This window comes from Populus trichocarpa, chromosome 2, assembly GCF_000002775.5.
Source record: "Populus trichocarpa isolate Nisqually-1 chromosome 2, P.trichocarpa_v4.1, whole genome shotgun sequence".
Taxonomy (NCBI): domain Eukaryota; kingdom Viridiplantae; phylum Streptophyta; class Magnoliopsida; order Malpighiales; family Salicaceae; genus Populus; species Populus trichocarpa.
In genome coordinates this window covers 14890087-14907417 of record NC_037286.2, presented here as the reverse complement: position 1 = coordinate 14907417, position 17331 = coordinate 14890087, and the positions used below count along the sequence as shown (strand labels likewise).

Sequence of the window (17331 nt, the reverse complement as noted above, 5' to 3'; positions counted from 1 at the left end):
ATTCCTTCATCATATTCAATGCATTATAGTGATTGTAAATAAAACCAATAACAAAAATGGCTATTCTAAAGTTTTATTCACTTAATGCTTCTAATATCTCCTAACATAAGGTCTGCATAATGAGTTTTATATGAAGTCCAATACAAATACTTTCTCTTTGCTTCTAATAACTTATCTAATCGTAATGACAAATTTGTATAAACATAAAAATTATCAAATATAACATATTTAATCAAATAACTAAAACAATAAACTAAGTTATAACATATAAATAAATAAAAATCTACTTACCAGTGAGCATATAATTGCTTTTATTATTAGTGATTACTTGAACAATATTATTCTCTCTAATTTACTCCACAAATCTATCAAGCAACTTGAAAATGGCCTTCTCACTAGATTTTATGAAAGATGATGCATCAATATAGTCAATAAACATAGAACGCAAAAAGAAGTTAACCAAAAAGTTGATTATGCTTTTATACTTCTTATATGTCCATTCATTCGACATTATAGAGCAACCATGTTTTTCCCATTCATCTTTCTAACCTTTCAACAAATCATTTGTATAGTCCAACTCCCTCTTAAGTAGTGACACTCTAAGTTCTTGATTGCTTAGAGGTTTCAAATGTGGATCATATCTTCTAATAGCTTCAATCATCTTCTTGAAACTTTCTAAACGAACAGCATTGAATGCAATATCCACTTGATAAAAGAAACAAGCTATTTAGTGAATTGTTCTAGCTCTAACTTTTTTGTCACAAGTATCATTTATACTTGTTTGCCTCAACTTGACTTTTTCTCCTTATTTTGGAATCATGAACAAATTCATTGGTATATTAACCTTTATTTTCTTACCACTAGCATCTTTTTGCCAACTTCTTTCACCTACTATTTTACCAAACAAAGTTGGACATATCTCTCATGCTACATTATCTTCAAGAGCCTCAACTTCATCAAATTCAGTTGGGCGACCATATGATATTGCCTTTTGTTTTTTTTTTCTTCAATGTAATCTTGCAACTCTATCTTCACTTTAGCAAGACATTTCTTACATGCTGAAGCATTCTTAAATGTCCCTAAATTTGATGTTTTGCTTGACACTTTTGACCTTTTATTTCTTTTCACAAAACTTGCATGCGATACTATTTGAATCATTGGAGTTTTTTAAATAATTATACTTTCACCTAAGATTATTCTTGTTGTCACTTGAAGACTTTTCACTTGTCATTTTTCTATGAGAGTGAAATGTAAAAATATTTTTAAACATAATTCCAATCTACAAAATATATACTAACTAATTTGTTTTCAATTATTACAAGTTCAGAATATCAATTTTTACAAAGTAATGATAAAGTTCGAAATAAACTAAGTTCATTAAAAAAAAGAATAAATTGAAGTTTTAGAAACAGTAAACAAGATAAAAAAAAAGTGAAGTTTGATGAGTGATGAACTTGAGATTTGAGAAAATGTTCATTTAATTTTAAAAAAAATATTCAAATTTCTGGAGCATAACAACATGGATATTGAAAGAGAGAAGAAGACAGGTAAAAGAGAAATAAGATATAGAGAGACTGTACATATATAAATGAAGAAGAAGATAAATAAATGAAGTAGAAACAAATAAAAATGATGATGGATGAAGAAAACAATAAAGATGTACTTGATTCTTTTTAGGTGTGTTTGATATTGCGGTAACTGTTGTGGTTTGAAAAAAGTTATTTTATAAAAAGTACTTTTAATTGAGGTTGATTTGGAAAAATATATGTTTGGTTAAAACTGTGGTTGAAATTGAGGTTTAACAAAAAGTAGTTTAATGTGTTTGGTTAAAAAATATTTTTCAAATTGAGGTTATAAAATAACTAAAAAAGACATATTAATATTGATGGTTTTTAATTGAAATATTGTACATTTAACTACTTCTATTACATCATGAAATAAACAATACTTTATATAAATTATTTTTATTATTCCATTAAATCATTTGCAATTCCATCACGTACGAAATCCATCCGATAAGGACTACAATTTTTAAAGGGAGGAGTTCAAAATTCAAATACGTGCAGTATTGGACTATTGTGGATCTGGGTTTTGAAATTTTTGGTAAGAGGCCCATATGGAGAAGATTCAAAGTGATATGTTTGTTATGTTACAAATGAATAACCCATTGATTTCTTGTCAATGCAGCTTGGTGATTCAGATGAATCTTTGGACTTTGGATGCCATCTTGCGAGGTAATTTTCCACAATCCTAAATTGGGTCCCGAGCATAGGCTGCGCTCGTTGTCTTCTACTTGATTTTTTTCTTTTTTTGACAGGATCTACTTGGATTTTCCTCGTTTTACCTCTCCTGATTTTCTTCATTGCTCTTGATAAGGGATCCAATATTATTAGCAAGTGATCATCATTCAATGAACTTGGGGCTGCTCTTCTTTTTCAACGAAAGCTTGCTCTTTTCCTTTCTGGTTTACTGCAATTTTCCTTTATTCTCCATTGTTCACATGAACAGAGGAGGAGCTACTATTTGCAAAGCACATAAATTGTGCTTTTGTTAAACCTGCGGCTCAACCATAATTTATGGTGGATCCTACCAAAATAAAATCGTGTTTTTTGCTTAACCAAACAACAATATATGTGGCTGCGGGTGACCCTCACCCGTAGGCACAATATTAAACGACCACTTAATGTCTTTCACTTTTGAAAAATCATGATTGCCTCTAATTAATAATGCTCCATTTAACTTTGCCTCATCTCTATTTTGATGATTCCTTTTTTTTTTTAAACCCTATGCTTTACTTTTACAATTATACCCTTAAATTATTTTTTATGGTGGATGGAAAGAACATGGGCAAATAGGCCAAAAGACATCAATTAAAAAAATATATTTTAACAAGACACTTACTTCAGTGCCTACTCTGGGTGGGCACCTATATAGCGCCTAGTTAAATTAACTCGCCTCAAAGAAATAAAAGGTGTTGGGGTCTTTTTTCGCCTCACCTCACATGACGTGTCTAAACAAGCACCCCAACGCCTCTTGACAGCGCTAGTTGAAGGCACCTCAATCAAATTTCAGCCATCTATATCAAGACTTATTTAGAGGCCGTTTGTTTGCGTGCTATATCAAGACTTATTTAGAGGCTGTTTGTTTGCGTGGTTGCTTCTGCGTTTGAAGCAGCCACAACAAACATGATGTTTGGTTATGCCAAAAACGCAATTTAATTTTGGTGAGTCCCATGCAAATTCACGTTTTGCACGGGAATTTGACGAAGCAGCTCATAGCTGCTTTTTGAAATTCTGTGTTAACGTGCACAGTGCAATTCACTTGCACTGTTCACATGAACAGTGCAATTCACTTGCACTGTTCGGGTGAACTTTTTTTTTTTTCAGTGTGTTTAGTTTTTGTATTTTTTTAAAAAAACTAGTTTAGAATGAATTAAATTTACTCGCATTGTCATGTAAACAATATTTTTTTTCCTGAAAAACTAGTGTAGAGTGAATTAAATTCACTCGCACTGTAATACCAAATCAATTTTATTCATAATAATATTTTATCTAATTTTATTGCACGCTCAAAAAATAATAGAAACTGTAATTCTTGTCGAATGAATTTTGTACGTAATGGAATTGTAGATGGTTTAATGGCATAATAAAAAATATTTTATATAAAGTATTATTTATTTCATGAAGTAATAACAATAGTTAAATCTACAACATTTAAATTAAAAATCATCAATTTTAATATATATATTTTAAAATTATTTTATAACTTTAATTTCAAAAGCATTCTTAACCAAACACATTAAACTACTTTTTATTCAACATCAATTTCAACCACAGTTTTAACCAAACACCTATTTTTTCAAACCAACCTCAATTAAAAGTACTTTTTATAAAACAACTTTTTTCAAACCACAACCACAACAGCTACCGCAATACCAAACACTCTTAATTTCCACAAAAAACTTTCCTCCATGATTTCATTTATAGCATTTCCTATAGCCTAAATGAAGTGAAATCATCAATTGATATCCGAATAATATTTCCAAGCATAATTACCTTGCCAAATGCAGGATATGCAATTTGCAAAAGATGCCCTTACTTTCACTCCAATTGCAATTGCAATTTTTAGCCTAACAATTTCACCTAATCTCAAGGATCCTCTTCGTTTATCTTTGATGAAAATCAGCAGCGCCTTCCTTGACAAAGCCAAATCAAAGTATACAATTTTGATTCATAAATATTATGATTAAATATTATATAAGAGCTTAAGCTGTTACATGAGATTTTAAGATATAATTTATATTATTTTCTAACATATTTATATTAAGTGAAAGTCATTTGTACTTGAAACTTGCATGTGCTCATATTATCTTGTGTTTAATTTTTATAAAATAAATATAAATAATAAAATTCAAACTCGGGATCGCTTGGTCATTAAAACTCTAATACCATATAAAAAACCATATCAACCCAAGAATTTAAATTATTAAATAAAATTTTAAAATATAATTTATATTATAAACCAAGTTTCCTTTCATTGATATAACAAGAAAACATAAACCACATTCTACAAATTACACGAAGCAAGTAATTTAAGTAAAAAGAACCTGAAGGTGAACACAGGACACTTTGTGATTATTGCACGCAACGGGAGAATGCTGAGGGAAGCTTCCGTTGTCGGTCGCAGACAACATTATACGTTCAAGAACACGAGTGACTTCATTGACCCCAATAGTAAATTGTCGCTAAAAGGACACCACCATCATCACCCATGTTAATTGCAATACATTACACATCTAAACTAGCAACGAAAAAAAAAAAAAAACATCAACTTGAACCAAAACTTCTCGGGGAGTGAGTTTCCTTCCAAAGTTTTGGTTGACTCTATCTCCCTGTTACGAAAGTTTAATGGAAGACATCATTGCTCCATGATTTGAAAAAGAAAATGGAAAAAGAGAGTGTAATGTTTACTTGTGAATTAATTTGAGCAAACGAGCAAGACGTTCCCCTTCAAGGCAACCACATGCACAATCAACCCCACGTAATAAAACAGAAAACACCACAAAATAAAAAGAACTAAAAACCAAGAAAAAGTAAAAAGACATCAAGAAAAGATAGGGAATTAGCTTACACTCTTGTTCCTGAGTAACCGAGTCTTTCGAAGCTCCGTTTCCGTTTCTGTTTCGCATGCTTGTTCAAGAAAGGTTTTCACATTTTTTTTTAATGGCTTCTGAGGTTTAGCAGAGGGTTTGCTGCCCTCATTACTTTTCTATTGATAAAATGCTAAAAATTGGGTCAAACAAAGACAGGATCAATAAGAACTTTGAAGCCCATTTTCACGTTATATTATAAGGCCAACTTGGACCTCAATTGATGCTCATCCCATAGTTATTAGACTTAATCTAGGATTGATCCGGTTAAGGAATTGGGTCTCGAGTTACATGATCCGGGTCAACCTGAATCAACCTGGAAAATTAAAAAAAATTATTTAAAATTTTAATATTTTTTATGAAAAAATTAAGAAACAATTTATGTGAATATAGACTATACATGTTATAAATAATGAAGTTGAAAATATTATTCCATAAGATTTTTTATCGAAAATATACTATGTTAATGTGTTATCCTTTTAAGTTAAGTATTTAAACCAAAAATGTTTTTTTTTTATCCTACATTGAAAAAACATAACTTTTTTCTTGTGAACATAAAGTATATATATACTAAAGAGCTTCAAATGCCACATTGAAAAAATAAAACATTCTTCTAACATTTATATAGCGAACTTTGAAAAGGGTTAATAACCAACTAAAAAATATAAAAAAAAAGTCTCTGACTAGAAGAAAAAAAATATTTGAAAAAAAAAAGGTCTCAACCGGGTTTTTCCGAGTCGCCCAAGTCACGGGTCAACCGGGTTTTGCTGCTTTTTTACTCACCCTGGTCTTTTGTCTTACCTGGACCGGTTCAACTATCGGGTCGATCGAGTTCCGAGTCGACCTGACTGGCCAGCCCGGGTTTAATATCCATGGCTCAGCCCAAAATGATTAAAAAAAACCAACACGCACATATCAGATGGTGCTGGTCCTAGTAATTTTGTTTAGGTTTACTATTGTTTGAACTTTGGAGGAGGCCAAAAGAGTACCATTAATAACTCGATAGAAGCGTTAAAAAATATTTATATGCTTAGGTTTGGTATATTTACATGGAACTGGAGTTGTGGTCCTCCTATCTATTTAAGTTTGTAGCGTTCTTGGATACGGCCAACGAGCACATGAAAATTAAATATAGAGTAATAGGTTAGGTGTGTAAAGATTATCATGATAATCCCTATCTTCGATGTATCTGCAGTACTATATATTATGTCAATGAGGGCATGCAAATCTTCATTGTCATGGTCTCAATACCCACCTTAAAATATATTATTCAACTCAATAATCAACAACGTGTGACTACCAATTATTGTGCAAGGCAAGGAATTGCGAATATATGTGTTATCACTCCATTTTTTCCTATATATATATATGTATATATTGGGATGCGTTCATGGTTCGTTCTATATTATGCTGTCTTTCTTCGGCAAACAATCAACAACTGATGTTCTATCATTGCAAGGTAGCTGCTATTGTTGGAAACCTGGAAGAGAAAGATATGTAATCATTATTTTCTTGCTGCTTTCTACCAAACTTCCCTAATAATTTTGTTTCAAAGAATCGTCATAAAGTAAAGCATAACCACTGCATTAGGTGAGATACCATCTTGCTAATTACATGCTTCTAACTTGGTTTGCATAATGATGATGTCCAAAACCTAAAATGTTTAAGGAACAAGGTTTTTTTTTGTTTGGATAGTGATTAATTAAAATGTTCAAGCCTTACCTTAAGAAGTACTTAATTAATGATAAAAATCTTAATATTTACAAAAACAGTCCCAATTGGTGGGACTTAAAAACTCTTCGATAATAAAGTTGGTAATTTTTAGAGGAAAAACAATAAATAAAAGAAAATAGTATTAAATTTCAAGAATAAGAGTGTTTTACATATATTTTAGAATATTAATAATCCTTAAATTCCAAGAACAAGTAGAATATTAATCATCCTTAAATTCCAAGAACAAGAGAGCTTGTTCTTGGAATTTAAGGATGATTAATACTCTAAAATATATGTAAGCTTTTAGAGTAGAAAAGTTCTGAATATTTTTACCTGATTGATTTAGAAGGTATTTATAACTCTTGAACTTTGTTGTCTTCAGGAAAAAAAAAGGATTAAAAAGTTATTGACTTTTAATATAATTTAATAAAAGATAAATATCTTTTACGTTACATTAATGAGAAAGTAAGTGTGGTAAGATCTTTAAGAAACCTTTTGTACATTTATAAGACCAATTGGACCTGACATATGAGCAAACTCAGATAAAAAAGACATGGTTGTTCATCAAATTCACAGTATATTAGGTTCAGTTGATGACTGAACCCAAGTGTATTGGGGTATTAGGTCTGGCTCGTCGAATATCAAAGTTTTTAGAGGGGAGATGACCTAGACAATATAAATTTTGTGTAAAACCACATGTTCACACTTTACTTGGTTTGTGTTAATTATAAAATTATTGTATTTAATTCTTGGACGGTCTTGGTTTTAATTTTTTTAAACAACGAGAAATCATTATGAATTTTAAAACATTAAAATTAAAACATAAATTAATTATAATTAATTTGAACTATATAACTTGTTAATCATTTCTTCATCCTTTCATCTTATTTTATTTATCGATCCCTCTTGACATATTGAATCATTGTACTTAATTTTTATCAAATAAATAGGGATGGTGAGATTCGAACTCGTGACCGCTTGGTCTTCAAGGCTCTGATACCTTGTTAAAGAACCATATCAACCCAATAGCTTAAACTGTTAGGTGAGGTCTCATAATATAATTTATATTATTCTCTAACAGATCCTTTAATCAATTTTGTGCATTTATGAAAATAATCTTCTTGGATACATCTCCGAAGTACAAACTAAAAATGCTAATGGAGAGAGCAAAATCCCTTAACCATTATAAAAACCCAGCCAGCCCCGTAAAGTAATCTCTTGATTTAATATGATCCAAAATAAATTAGAAGAGATGAATCTTCAAGTTCGTAAGCAATTTTTGATTTGGAACTTCTTTTCAAATTAGTAAGAGTCGAATTGGATCTAGCTAATCTTAAATGCCTTCATAATCATGGCAGAGAATCATAAAAAATGCTGATAAAATAAGTAAAAATCAGAACAAAGAGATATCAGACATAAGCAATGTTTTTTTCCGCAGACATTATTATTAGCTTTTATCATAATCTTCTGACATGGGATTAGTACAAACAAATCAAGAGGTTGCCGAAACCCAAACATCACTCGTGCCTTGTGAGACAAAATGAGATTATGAAGATCTAAGAGAGGTTGTTGCCAAGTAAGAGGGCACAAAGAAGAAGTAAAATGCAGTAAACTGATCCTAAAACGGAAAGTCAATTTGCTGAATGAATCGATGCAGGCGGACCATCCATGGAAATGCTGGGAAGTAACCTGTTCTCTCTTCTTCTACACAATTACTAGCTGTGTTTGGTGTCATTGGATACTCGACCTTGGAAACCTTCACCTTTTCTTTTTACAGTACTGCTCCAGATTCGAGACTTCCCTTTGCGTTGTGTTTTTCCTTGTACTTTGTCCCCATCTGTTTGGACAAATTTTCTTGATTGGTTTAAGTTCCTGTTTGTACTTGATGGATTGGTGCTCCTCTGCCCTTTGAAAATGGTCCTAAACTCGTTGGCATCTTGGGGGTGTTTTGGAAGGTGCATTCTGTCTGCTGTTGTCTGGTTTAGCACTTTTGAGGTGCATGGGACTTCGGTGTAATGTGTTTTTAAAAATATTATCTTGATTGAAAATATATTAAATTAATTTATATATATATATATATATTAATATATTAAAATTACCAGAAAATACTATAAAAATATTAATTTAATACATTTAAAATCAAAATCACTTCTAAAAAACACCTAAAAACATAAACAGAAGATTAGTAAAACACTCCCTTTCAACCCTAACTAGTATATTAATTAGGTTTTAGGTTTTTCTTGTCTGGTATGCCATCAGTTGTCTTTTTATGTTGTTTCTCTCTCTTTGTTTTCTTCATCGTTTCATCATGATGTTTGAAAATCTTAGATATATGATATGAAGAGGTTTAATCTTAGGAGTAATTCTGAATATCTACGCAAAAATTGCAAATCTTAAGTCCCATAGCTATAACTGATACCTATAATAACATTTATTTTTATTATGTAGATTGCTTTCTCATTGACTTTGATAATTTCTTCCTGTCAAATTCTAAAAACTTAAAATATAATCAAGTAGATTTCAGAACAACTTGAAAATAAATCAAATATGGTCAATCTATAATAGAATTAGAAGTTTGTTTTTGCGTTTTAAAAGTGCTTTTGAAAAAATTTGAATTTTTTTTATTTTTTTGCTTTAAATTAATATTATTTTGGTGTTTTTAAATCATTTTGATGCGCTGATGTCAAAAATAATTTTTTAAAAATAAAAATATATATTATTTTGATACATTTCCGAGCGAAAAACACTTTGAAAAGCAAATGCAACCACACTCCCAAACAAGCTGCGTCGATCTAAAGTTTAGCTTACTTATCTCTTAATCCAAGTTGGGTGTTTTTAAAAAATCAACTTAGAGTTGACCCGGTTTAATCTTCATAACTTGAATAATTTGGTCAAATCTAGTTTGGCATTTCTTTATTTTTTTAGATTATGTTATTTTGATTTTTTATAATTTTTTTTTATTGATCATGGTTAACACTTAATCTTGGCCTTGCACCGGGTAAACATCAAAACAAGTTTAATAACTTATGATTTACACTGGTATTCATGATGCCAAAGGATTTGAATTAATTTTTTCAAAGGTATAATTGCCAATTATTAAATGTTTTCTTTTTTTGAGTTTTAAACATGCAACAGGCCGGAGATGTGGAGTGTTTCCAAGCTTTAAAGCTAGGGGTGTTCAAAAAAATCAATTAACCGAAGAAAAATTAACCAAAGAAACCGAACCGGGATGAAAAACCAATTAAACCGATTTCTAAAACTATAAAATCTAACCGGTTTGGTTCGGTTTCAGTTTTACAACTAAAATCAGTAAACCGAACCGGTCCAACCCAAAAAACCTAATATCTATAAAAATAAAGAGGGAGTATAAATTAACTTAACCCTAACATAACCCCCCTCAACCCCTCACAAAAAGTCGTCGCCCAAGAATACTTCTCCCATTCTTCCTTTCTTTTTCACTTGCTTTGCATCTCATCTCCTCTCACGATCAATTAGTTAAATTACTTATAGGAAATTCCCATCTCTTTTTTTACTGGCCTTTCCTTTTCGTCTGCTCTGCATCTCATCTCCATCTCATTCTTCCTTTCCTACATTATCTAGCCGAACACAAACCCACCTCTCCATCTCCCTGGCTTCACTCTTCGGTTCTCTCCTCTTGTTTGAACTTTAAAGGTAATTTTTAACACCATCAGTCCATCGTAAAACATTTGTAACCTCATGTTTTTGCCACCTGACTTTGCACGAAAAAGAAAATAAAAGGAATATCTCAGTGGTCTCCTCCAATCTATTCACATATTTCTTAATTGAGTCCTCCTTTTAGTGTTATGGAAAAGATGGAAAAATTGACCTGTATAGATATAAAGTATTTGAACATATATACTTGTACTAAATTGGATCCTATACTGCTAAATCTTATCAATTACGTTATAAAAATTGTTTAAAGAGAAAATTTTGATTTTAGCAATGTTATCTGATTAGATTTCAATGGATTAGGTTTACTAGTTTTATTTAAGAGAAACCGAACCAAACCGATCTGGTTCGGTTTGAACTGGAATTCGGTCCGGTCCGGTCTGTATTTTCCATAATCAATCTAATTCGGTTCGGTTGGTTTTTTTAGTCCAAACCAAACCGAACCTAATCGTGAACACCCCTATTTAAAACAATAGGGGTAAGAGAGTTCCTTCGGTGAACTTCGTGGACTTAGCTCGACAATAGTTATGGTGTTTGCACTTTGCCTTGTTGCAGGGTTGAACTATTTTGTGTAAGAAATAATGTTTAGTAGCTGTAAGTGTTTTTTTTTTTAAATAAAAATGTGTGGCTCAGGTCATAGACCTGATTGGATTGAATAAGCTGACTTTATTTTAATTAGAGGGAAAAAAGAAGAAGAGGAAAATGACAGTAGATGTATCAAATTTAAAAAGAAAAGTGATTAGGATAATTTGGGGAAAAAATACTTTTTTTCAAAAGAAGACAAACGATGTATATCAATTCACAACTCATTAAATACGGAAATATGAAATGAGATAAAAAAAGAAGATAAATCATGGTTAATCCAAGTTAGCATGACAAACTTATAACCCCGACAATCAAGGTCACTCCAACCTGGGATATCCCGTCAAACCCACGACCCAGTTCATGAGATTGAAATAACACGATAAAAAAGTAAGGAGAATTATAAAGCCCTTTAAAAAAAATCGTGTTAACTTTTCAAACCCATAACTTGGGTCATTAAACCCGAAGCATCCTATCTGAAAAAATCATGAAGTCCAATTCTCAATCAATCAAATATTAAAGAATTAAATTGAAAAAAGAATTTTAATTATACAAAAAAATTCAAAAAATAGCAATTAAAAGAATGATGGTCAAAATTAAAATACAAAATAAATATTATATTTGATTGAAGGGTGAAATTGCAAAGAAAAATTAATTTAGCAAAAGAACCCAAAAAAATAATGGTGAAATTGAAAAGAGAAAAAAACCAATTTAGCAAAAGGACCCAAAAGAATTCCAAAGAATGAGGATCGAAATTGACATAAAAAATTGATTGAAAGGTGAAATTAAAAAGAATAATATATTTTTTTAAAAAAAAGCAAAGAAAAAAAATTAAAAATCAAAATAATGAAGACCAAATTAAAAAACATGACACCATCAATTTGAATAGAAAAATGAAATTAAAAACCAATAATGTTTTTACAAAAGGGTGAAGGAAAAAAATTAATATTATATTATTTTCAAATCTTTTTATCACAATATTATCTCTTAGTTGCATGTACGGTGAGTAGAAATTAATAACACAAACATAAAATAAAAATAATTATAGATTCCCTTGTCAAATAAATATTTAGTTGTTTATAAAAAAAAATATTTTGATTTTAGTATCAATATAATTTATCAAAAATAATATGAAATTTTTTTAATCCATTCATCTGAAGGAGTCAAAAGCAGAGTAAGATAACAACAAATAAAACCCTTGTATTCCAATTTATAATTTGATAAATCTTAATATATGTTTATTATTTTTGAATCTTAACACTAATAGTTCTATGGGCTTGTTCTTAAGCACTTTAAAAGTTTTAATGGTGAAAATAGAATTTTAATAAGGTACCTTGTAGGAGACGAGCGATGTAAATATATTATTTAGGATTTTAATTGTGATAAAATTTCAAGCACTTGATGAAATTGTCGGAATAAAAAAACAAAATATGAAACTATAACCCATCCCACCTAAGATCTATAACGTTTTATCCTACTTTTTTGAAAAGAAAAAAGGCAAAATTATTGATTAATTTCCAATTACACCATATCATAATTTTAGTTACATTAAAAAAAAAAAAAAAAATCAAGGATAAATTCAAAGAAAAAAGATAAATTCAGGAACTCCCATTACTTACTAATGTTTCCCTCTCAACGAAAAGGCTTCCTAAAAGACGAGGCCAAATGATGATTGACGAAGTAAAATTACAGGGCAGGTTAGTTTTAGGACTAGATTCTCCAAACCTTGAACTGAAAACGTGAGTTGGTCACATGCGAAGGCAAGCCTACCTATAGAGAGGAGGGAGGGAGGGAGAGGGGGAGAGAGAGATAGAGAGAGAGAGAGAGAGAGAGATAGCGAGGGATACCCTCCTCGTCCCATGCTCTTTCTCTCGAAAAATCAACTTCCATCAGTGTTAATCAGCTCTCAATCAAGGGAAACATAGAAAAACTAAAATCCTCAAAAGGGACACACAGACACCACTGTTTTAGCTCAAATATCAGTATTTAAACACTAACCCAACTTCGATTTCATCGAGTGCTTCAGTCCCTTTTGCTTTTTCGGGTTTTCTTTAGTTCATAGTGTATTTGTATTCTTGAAGAAGATCATAGGAGTGAGTGAGTGAGTGAGAAAATTACAATGGAGTAGCAGGTGAGGTGAAGGAACAATTAAGAGGGACCTACTGCTTAATTTTTGGCTGACAGCAACGGTCACTTTTAATGATATTTCTTTTCTTTTCTTCTTTGGATGGTATTGTTGGTGGTTGTTTGTCTCAATATCTAATCAGTAATCACACTCACAGACAGCACACACACTTGCATTTTCTTGCATAGGGAGAGATCTTGATTTGCAAGATCCCTACCCCTATCTGTATCAACCTCTCTCACTTTGAGGGAATTTGTTTGTTGGATTTTCTTATCTGGCAAACAAGGTGGAAAGGTTAAGCTGCTTGGGCTCAAAACGGAAATAGCAGATCTTAGTCATATGAGGAGATCTTTTACTGTGAGTTGCTTGATCATTTCTTATTTTAACTCTTCTTGCTCCCCTTTCCTTGTTTTCACTCTCTTTTACCCTGTAGGTAAGTAAATTAGTGTATGGTTTCAAGAAAATGGTAAAGCATTGCCCTGACTCAGCTTATTTCAGTCAGAATTACAGTCGTAAATTCAAGTAAATACATAAAATGAGAACAATTTGCTTGGGGATCTGATTGAAAAGAATTACTTCTTCTCTTTCACTGTTACCAAATGTTGATGGAGAAATGTTTATTAGTTTCCTTTTCTTTGTCAAAACTATGGCTGTCTGTTCAGTTTAACATCTTTCTGGCAAAATGTAGCTCAAGCGGCTTGCATTTCTATCTATCAGTAACTGATATGGCATGAAATCCGTGATCTATTGCTTATGAATTGGTTTAAAACTACATGTTTGCTAGTTTAAAGTGCTTCACTCTCTATATATTTTAGTATTTCTTCCAGTTTTGATTCACATTTTACTTTACATGGCTTGCCTTTCTTTATATTCTGTTTCCTTGGCTAGCTTTTGAGTTTTTAAGCTGATCAAGGTCATCAACATTACCATACCTGTATATAAGAACTCACCATCGCTCACTATGATTAACTAGAAACACAAGTAAAGAAACAAAAAGACATAACTCCGATCTCTTACTCTACTTAATCATCTTTGAATATATTTTTTTTATTTTCAGCTGGTGAATGTGCTGCTGTTACTTGCATTATTCGGTGATGCTCCATGGGCTATCAAGTGCAGCTTACTTTGCGAACAGGGCAACCTGGCAGTGATTCGACCTCACAGTGTCACTATTACTGAATTTGGAGCAGTTGGAGATGGGGTCACTCTCAACACAAAGGCATTCCAGAATGCCATCTTCTATCTCAATTCATTTGCTGACAAGGGCGGGGCCAAGCTCTTTGTCCCAACTGGCCGTTGGTTGACAGGAAGCTTTGATCTGATCAGTCATCTGACATTGTGGTTAGATAAGGATGCTGTCATCCTTGGATCAACTGTGAGTCCCCACTTCCATGCCAGAGAATATGTGCACAAAATGTGTGTTAAAATCTTTGCCAATTATCTGCAGTTATTCTATCTGGAAAGTTTGGACTGTGTTAATTTAGAAGCTAAAAGCTATTGTTTTTGATGAAATAGATCCATACATGCATGAAAGTAAGTTATCTTTATATGAATATGTGAAAATCTATATTCCACGGGATTCACTTACTGATTGATGCAAGTGATTATTAATATATGATTTTTGGTTCCTTATGCTAGTTCATCTGTGCAAATTCCCCCCAGTGTAATTGGGCAACCTTTCTTTTGATTTTGGGCTCACTGGTATGACATTGTAGCTCATAATACTGAATAACTTAACCTGAAAATTCCAGAACTCTGATGATTGGCCAGTTATTGATCCACTGCCATCATATGGCCGAGGGAGGGAGTTGCCTGGGAGGAGGCACAAAAGCCTTATTTATGGTCGTAATTTAACAGATGTTATTATAACAGGTCAGTGACATCTATAAGGTCTTTTATTTATTTTTATTTTGTTGTGAGTACTTGTTTGTAGTTAAGTATGTTGTTTTTGTAATGGTACTGGTTTCACCATGCAGGTGACAATGGAACTATTGATGGCCAAGGCAGCATATGGTGGGACTGGTTTCGAAATCAAACCTTGAACTATACCCGGCCTCATCTGGTTGAATTTATGAACACTACTGGGGTAGTCATCTCAAACCTGACTTTCATAAATTCACCGTTCTGGACCATCCACCCTGTTTACTGCAGGTTTGTCCTCCCCAAATCAATCATATTGCATATCTCTTCCTTATTGTTAGACTTGAAGTGTTTACATTATCATATAAAACTGTGCAAAAGTGAAGCTTTTATGAATTAGGGGGAGAGTTGAGACTGTTTTTCTGGATGAACAGCCAAGTTATTGTTCAGAATGTCACGATCCTTGCTCCTCTTGATTCACCAAACACTGATGGGATTGATCCAGGTGAGCTCTCTTTAAGGCTGGAAAATGTTCATGCAGTTTATGGATGAGAAATCTATAGTTTGAGATGCAAATATATATATATATATATATATAAATTATATTTCTCTTTGGAAAAAATCAAACTCATGCGCACTGTGGAATGTGGCTACTACTTGCTTGATTTTTAAAGCGAGAAGCATCTCTGCAAGATGCAAGTTAACTTCTTCTCATCGTCTAACCCATTTTCAATTACTTTCTGTAAATACTTCATATGGTTCTTATTCATGTGTAAATGGATTCAGATTCTTCTGATGATGTTTGTGTTGAGGACTGCTACGTTAGCACTGGTGATGATATAATTGCCATCAAAAGTGGGTGGGATGAGTATGGCATGTCATATGGTCGTCCTAGCAAAAACATTACCATTCGCAGGCTTGTTGGACAAACTACTAGTGCTGGGATTGCAATTGGAAGTGAGATGTCTGGAGGAGTGTCAGAGGTTCATGCAGAAAATCTCAGGTTCTACAATTCAACTACAGGTATCAGGATAAAAACGTCTCCTGGAAGGGGGGGATATGTGAGGAACATTTATATATCAAATATGAGCTTGACTGATGTCAAAACAGCTATAAGTTTCACTGGTCGATATGGAGAGCACCCAGATGAGTATTATGATCCAACTGCTCTCCCTTTAATAGAACGAATAACCGTTGAGGATGTTGCGGGACAGAATGTTAAATATGCTGGCCTTTTGGAGGGCATAGAAGGGGATACTTTTCTTGACATTTGCCTGTTGAACATTAACCTCAGTGTGACCTCGAAGTCTCCATGGAATTGTTCATATATCCAAGGGTATTCTGACACGGTTTCCCCAGAGATTTGTGAGCCTCTCAGGGAGAGAATCTTCCCTGACCATTACTCAGATTGTTACTGTCTATCACATCACTTGCAAAGTTCAAGTAATCAAAACAGAGGTGGTGCTTGGTTGTCTTGGTAAATTTATGGAGGCATAATAGTATTGGTTCGGTGATTAATTCATCCTCTACTGTGAATGTTCAACGTAGTTCAAGATTTGATTCTTGCCATTATCCACACCGCTGCTCATTGCCTTTCAGAGGAAATGGTCGCCTGACATATTAAGTTGAGTGAAGTTGCTGATTTGTGGTTGTTGACTTGAGAAAATAGTCTTGAGAGATGATTTTTCCTGTAGCTGTGTGCAGTAACAAATAATTGAGTGCATTTTTTTTTTATATCATAAGTGGTAATAGAATGAGCTTATACCTTCAAAACTATCTCCGCGCAAACGTGTCCGTGTGTGTCTGTGGAAAGCGAAAAGGAAGAAAAAGAAAGAGCATTTTACACCATTTTGGATACGGCTCGTTTTGTGATGCTGTTGGTGTTGAAGAAATTGCAGAAAATGATGGGATTAGGATGGTCTCTCTCTCTCTCTCTGTTGCATAAGGACAGGGGGTTGAGAGAGAACCATCTCAATTACGCGTGATAAAAAGCCTAATGCCGGCTGCACGGTTGTTTGGAATTTACTTTTGAACCATTTATGAATTTACTTTTGCTCGACAGAAGAGCCAAGCGCTTCCAGTTTTCATGTTAACGCCTCAACATTTATGATCCGTATGCTGAAGGATCCAGATCCAGACTACGAAATAGTGAAGCACATTCGAGAGAAGTTGACCTGCTTTCCAATGAAAAAAGAATCTGAACTGAGTGCTC

The 17331-nt window shown here is 32.6% G+C and overlaps 1 protein-coding gene across 3 annotated transcripts; it reads left to right on the top strand.

Annotated features, from left to right (window-relative positions):
- Window positions 1–12769: 12769 nt before the first annotated feature.
- LOC7481446 (probable polygalacturonase) lies at window positions 12770–16895 on the top strand. 3 transcript variants are annotated; one of them, XM_052450654.1, is made up of 7 exons: window positions 12770–12831; window positions 13546–13616; window positions 14317–14634; window positions 15011–15131; window positions 15236–15410; window positions 15554–15624; window positions 15906–16895. In XM_052450654.1, the coding sequence occupies exons 2-7, from the start codon at window positions 13599–13601 to the stop codon at window positions 16598–16600; spliced, it is 1398 nt and encodes a 465-aa protein (XP_052306614.1). In that variant the 5' UTR covers window positions 12770–12831; window positions 13546–13598; the 3' UTR covers window positions 16601–16895. The 3 variants fall into 3 exon arrangements, with proteins under 3 accessions (XP_052306614.1, XP_024451848.1, XP_024451849.1); XM_024596080.2 differs by lacking the exon at window positions 12770–12831 and adding an exon at window positions 12934–13364; XM_024596081.2 differs by lacking the exon at window positions 12770–12831 and adding an exon at window positions 12935–13265.
- The last annotated feature ends 436 nt before the right edge of the window (window positions 16896–17331 follow it).